Here is a 5,884-nt window from a genome sequence, read left to right on the forward strand (position 1 = left end):
TTGATTTTTAAAAATTTCTCTTTCGTTCTGTAGCTGTAGGGGGGGGGGGGGCGGTGCCCCCCCCCCCCCCCCTGCCCCTACCTGGCTACGCCCTTGCTTATCTGGTTGGCTACTATCGCAGGGAGCATCCAAACTGAAATTTTCTTTAGGCAGAAAGTCTACCTGGACACGTCAGAAGGCCTCTTCTAGAATACAAGGACGTGATACAAACGCACCTACAAAAGGCTTTGGATGCGACGTTTCTACCCGTCAGTGACTCTCACCCCATGAATGACGTTGTTGAAGCCCAATCACCAGCAGTCGTCTGAACTCGTACTTATCCCGACTCGATCCGACATACAAAATACATATGCGGCCTGTAACGGCATCCGCTGCAACACCAACCACCACTCACCTGACCACTTAAATCCACTTAGCTAACACTCCTGACCCAAACTTGTTGAAACATTACGTTTGCTGGGCCAACCGTTTGTTGAGTTTGACGACAACGATAAAGGGGCTAACCGATTTAAGCGGGGATTAATAGTACCGTTACAACAAAAACAGCTCAATATACTAGAATATTAAAATTAGGCTACTTCAATTGAGTCCAGAATACGCGAATGACCAACTCTACGTTACCTCCATATGTGTGTTGGATTCAATCTGCAGCTGCCCTGCAGCATGTCATACATAATGTGACCAACTATTTCATAGCTCAAAGAAGTACAGGTTAGGTTGGGTTAAGTTAACGCCGGTCCTTGAGAGCTCAGCATTTGTTCACAAATGCGAGCCAAAAGGTTTCCACCTAAGCCTCGCGAAGGTTGGACAGTCTAAAAGAAAGTGTGAAGATGATTCCTCTTCAACTTCCCCTTGACAGCTTATACAAAAGGATCAGTTGAAATTTCTAGTCTCACCGCATGAATACCAATCGCACCTTTTGTACCCTTTCCTCAATGTTAGGCTTCCGCCGACGTTGATCGTCCACCTAGTTACCCGGTTCAGGTAACCTTGAGCTAGATCAAAAAGGGTGTATAGAAATCGTTCCTTAACCAAAAGTTCCACACCATCTACATAGGCGATCACCCGACAGCCCACTTTTCTAGTTCCTCTAGAAGGTCGTTTGCAACCGCAATCGAGGGCAGGGAAGAGAGAACACCACCTTGTGGAGTGCTCCCATTGACTCCCCCACTCCGCCGCGGCAGTTCTGTCACGAAGTAAGCTTATTAGGTTGGTCTCAATCCCTAGATTATTAATATACTTGACTATTGCCTCTGGAGTGACATTGTTGAAGGCCCTCTCGATATCGAAGAGGCTCCTACTGCATAATCTTTATGCGTGAAAGCTTCCTCTGACGACTTTACCAATGTGTGCAGGGCGGTATTCACCGACCTTTTCTTGCAATAAGCATATTGAGCTCTCGAAAGACAGTGACTGATAGGAGAAACATGATAACCATTTCCAGCCTTCGGGATGAACGCAACACTGACTACGCTCCAATGCTTGGGGATGTACCCGGTCCTCATGCGCGGATCCAACCAATTGCACGACACCTTCAGACCTTTCCAGCTGCGCAGATATAATGCCATCGGTCCCGGCGACTTTAATGGTTTAAACGAATTTATCGCCCAGACCATGTGACGAATGTCCAGAAGAACGGAATAGAATAGTACCTGGGGGGAGATTTTGTAACCAGTTAGCGACAATTTTCGAATCGCTATCGCACTTTTTAACACAAAAGCATTTATATCATGCGTCAAAAAGTGCGATAGCGATCCGAAATTTGTCGCTAACTGGTTACAGAATCTCCCTCCCGAAGTACGAAATATCGTAAAGAAGTATATTTGACTGTACTTCGAAGTACGAAGTACAAGAGGGAAAAAAGAAGTACTGTACTTCCGAAAGAAGTACGGTTGGTTACATTAGCCATACATATGTCCGGACTCTGTGAGTGCCATGTATGGTAAGACTCAAGGAAGGGGTGCCTCTTGGGTGATAAAGTAGTTAGCTTGTTTCTGCTTGGGACTTTCTAAGCAGTGACCGCAGATTGACTGAAAATAATTCCTTCACCATTTTGCAATGCAGAGTAATTTTTCTATTAGCCGCCTAAGATTGTTGTCTTGCCTCTTTCATTCTGAATTCTTGCTCAAATATGTACCTCTCATAAGGCTTTACATATATATGTATTTATAAATAATACATACATAAAATAATGCTGGGAAATACTTACCTTTAAAAAGCGGCGCAATGCGAAATCCTGAGATAAATCCAGTGCTCGAGAAATGATTGCATCACAAACAAAGGAACAATGAAGATGAATAAAAATATTATATAAGGCACAACAGACGCACCTAAAAGGGAGGTCGTTGAAAAAAATTTAAATTAGTCTCTTTTCGAAACCATGAAATACATATATAATTAATAGTTCAGGACTAGTGTATGACCATCACGAGGCCTATTAAGGACAATATTTCAGGATCTGTTCAGGGCATCATTTCGGGACTAGTTTACGATTATTTGAGGACTATTTTAGGCCTAGCTTTGTGCCATTTCGGGGCTTGTTAGGAATATTTTTGGACTAGTTCAGGTTCATTTTTTGTCAATTTTCGGACTAGTTCGGATTATTCCGGACTATTTCAGGCACATTTCGTAGCTATTCAGGCCCATTGCGTAGCTATTTCAGGACCGTTTCGCGACTACTGGAAGATTTGAGTCTAGTTATGGACTATTTCCGCTTTATTTCAGGACAGTTCAGGAACATTTCGGGACTAGTTCGGGATCATTTTGGGTCTAGTATGGGACCGTTTCAGGACATGGTCAAGGTTATTTCGGAACAAGTGCAGGATAATTTCGGTGTAGTTCGAAACTAGTCCCGATGTGGTTATGTAAAAGTTGCGTACTGGTTCCAACAAAATTAATCAAATGAAATTAAATTACTGCTTATTTTCTAACCTAACTTATTTATGTATGTATGTATGTATGTAACTAAATTGTCTAATTTTACATATTAAATTTCATGAGAACTTTATGCTTACGGCTTTTTTAAATGAATGTATTAGTTTTGATATACTAGTTAAAATTTAGAAATATCTCTTTAGAAAAGAAACCAATTTAATTTTTTTCCTTTTGGCAGCAATTTCTATAATTGTAATAACAGGGCAAAGGTAATTGAAAAACTTTGGTAAGATAATTGAAAGAGCCGGCAAGATGATTTGAAAGATTTTGATTGCTCTGAAAGGAAAGTCTTACAAAAAAATCGCTCTTGCCAACTTTCATGGTGAAAAGCTCCTTTACGGAAATCATTTTGCTGAGTGAGCAAGGCATTGCCATTCGAGAAGTTCGAGGTTCAAATGCTCAGCCTGCAGAATTTTTATTATTTAATTTTTTTTTTTAATTAAGTTTCTTTTAATTTTGACACTTTATGATTTTGATTCAATTTCATACATTTTCTATAAACTCATTTTACATATTCTTTAGTTTTATGAAATTTATTTAATTTTTGTAATTTAATTTTCTTTTAATTTTAAGATTTTATTTTATATTATTTAATCTCAAGAACCTTATTGCATATTTTTCATTTTTAATTTAAGTTAATTTTATTATTTTTTAGGTTTTAATTTAACATTTTTTGATTTTATTGTTTTTTAGGAACTTATTTTTTAAATTTTTATTTACTTAATTTTTAGATTTTATTGTTAAAAATGTATAATTTTTTTTTATTTCATTTATTTTAGAAATATTTTTATTCTTTTTTATTCAACAATTTTTCCGTGCTTGAGGCCGTTTTGTATGAAAAAATGTGGAAAAATTATTTATTTTCTCTTGATTTAGTTTTCTTTTCATTTTTAATTTTATTGTTTTAAAAAGAAAAATATGTTTTAATGTCTTTTGTCTTTCGAATAACGGTGGTGAGTTCAACGACAGTTGCCAGAATTGCTCTTGCCGAGATCTTTTTTTACATAGATAAATCTGGGTAATATTCATACATAGCAATCGATGAGAAATTCCTGAAATTATAAAAATTTGTATAAAGCGATCTAATTTATTTGTTGGATTTTAAAATGGAAACAATTTGTTTTTCGCTAAAAACTCATTATTCATTCATTATCTCATATTGGCGTGTACCTAGTGTACGTACATATGTATTTATGTATTTGCGTATGTGTGCAAGAAAAAGCTCGGTTTCAAATTAATTGATAACTGAACTGGTAGGCGATTTATAATTATACATGTACATTAGAGTGGTCCAAAAATACATAGGAAAATCCGCTTTTTTGAGTTTTCCTGCTGCCACCCCAAGAAGTGAAGAGCATCAAAAATAAGGAGACACGTATTTTTTATTTTGCAATCGGTTAACATTTATCAGCCGTTCAAACGATTTGAAAGTTGAACAAGTAACAACAAAATATATCGTGGCGAAGAAATATTAAGTTTTGTAAGTATTTATTTTTGTTAATTTGCTTGTGTATTTGCATATAATTTGGCAGATCGGCAAATGATAAAAAAACCGCTACGTAAACAAAAAATAGCGTGCACGGTGTATTTGACAGTGTTGCCAGTTTTTACCCGAAAAGAGTTACCGCACTTTTTGGTTCTTCTCTCTTTCTCTGAGAGCAATTTTGCTTTTTGATAGTTTTACAAGCTTTATCCACAAAAGTTTAGGAACGAAACTAATGTGTTAGCAGCCAACATGCATATCAATCTCTACTTACAACCCGCATATGAAAATATCACCCATGCTATGGAGAAAACATCTAAGCGGAAAGCTAAGCTGATGCCGGCAAATATGAAGTCGCTTGGCTTAGCCCAATAGCCGCGTGTCAAATCAGGTTTATAGGGCAGACGGCCACTATCGTATGAAGTTTCGTAAATCATTTTAAAAGCAAATAGCGATCACAGCTTTGTAGAAGTAAACATAAAAAGCACACACACACGCAACTAAAATTTTACGTGCAGCACAGTGTAAATAAATTTGCTATAATTTCATTTTTTTTTTCTGTATTCGCCGGCTATATGTAATTAACTAAGGTTTTTACAAAGTGATCGCAGTGATATGTATGGCTCGCAACGAAACACCTTCACATTGAATTTTTGAATACACCGATTTTTAAGCTACAATTAAAACGGTGTCCCACACACGCTGAGCAGTGATAGTCGACTGATCGAATCGCTGCTGCTTGGTTTTGTAAACTGCATACACGTATGTATGTATGTATGTAGTATATGTACAAACATACATACATGCATATGTATGAATGTATCTGCATATATGAAAATAATCAGCAATTCTGAAATACACAGAAATAATGCCCAGAGTACCTATAATGAGAAATGCAAATTTAATTTATTTTCTTTTTTCAATGGATTCACTCCATCGAAAATGTTTACATCTGAATGAAGGGGTGTAATAGAAAATTGCTAAATAGTTGGTTTTGGTACTCTAATTTTATAAATTATGCCGTTAACAAGAGTCTATCTGTGTATGTATGTATGTATGCATTTTTGTTTATTTCAAATCTCTCTAAAATACATAGGAACGGAGAATATCTCTTATTTTGGTGTTTGCTATAATTAACGTTCGATATCAGTAATGTAAAATTTTTCTCTGCTATTAACATTTACACTTAAACAGCTGTAAACTTACAGTTCACACAGTGTTTAAATCACAGAGAACTGTTAGTTCGGACAAACTCTATTGTTTTGCCTGATTAAAAACTAAACTAATATAATTATATTAAATTAAATTAAATAAAATTAAATAAAGTAAAACAAAATAAAATAAAATAAACCAAAAAACAAAACAGAATAAAACAAAATAAAATAAAATAAAATAAAATAAAATACAATAAAATAAAATAAAATAAAATAAAATAAAGAATAAAATAAAATAAAATAAAATAAAATA

At 35.6% G+C, this 5,884-nt stretch overlaps 3 protein-coding genes across 3 annotated transcripts in view; 1 reads left to right on the forward strand and 2 right to left on the reverse strand.

The window, feature by feature from the left end:
- The window catches only part of LOC118741494 (sodium- and chloride-dependent glycine transporter 1), a 12,587-nt gene extending 7,464 nt beyond the window's left edge, over positions 1-5,123 (reverse strand). Inside the window, exons 1-2 of the mRNA XM_036473496.1 lie at positions 4,692-5,123; positions 2,213-2,330 (exon numbers count right to left, since the gene is read on the reverse strand). Coding sequence (XP_036329389.1) covers positions 2,213-2,330; positions 4,692-4,854 — 281 coding nt within the window. The 5' untranslated portion in view covers positions 4,855-5,123. The remainder of the gene's footprint in view (positions 1-2,212; positions 2,331-4,691) is intronic.
- The window catches only part of LOC118740647 (CD109 antigen), a 158,186-nt gene that overhangs the window by 92,670 nt on the left and 59,632 nt on the right, over positions 1-5,884 (forward strand).
- LOC118740651 (golgin subfamily A member 6-like protein 22) overlaps positions 1-5,884 on the reverse strand; it is a gene marked incomplete at its 5' end in the record, with an annotated part of 500,945 nt that overhangs the window by 41,630 nt on the left and 453,431 nt on the right.

This window comes from Rhagoletis pomonella, unplaced genomic scaffold, assembly GCF_013731165.1.
Source record: "Rhagoletis pomonella isolate Grant_MI unplaced genomic scaffold, Rhpom_1.0 Rhpom_scaffold_00006, whole genome shotgun sequence".
NCBI classification, from domain to species: Eukaryota; Metazoa; Arthropoda; class Insecta; order Diptera; family Tephritidae; genus Rhagoletis; species Rhagoletis pomonella.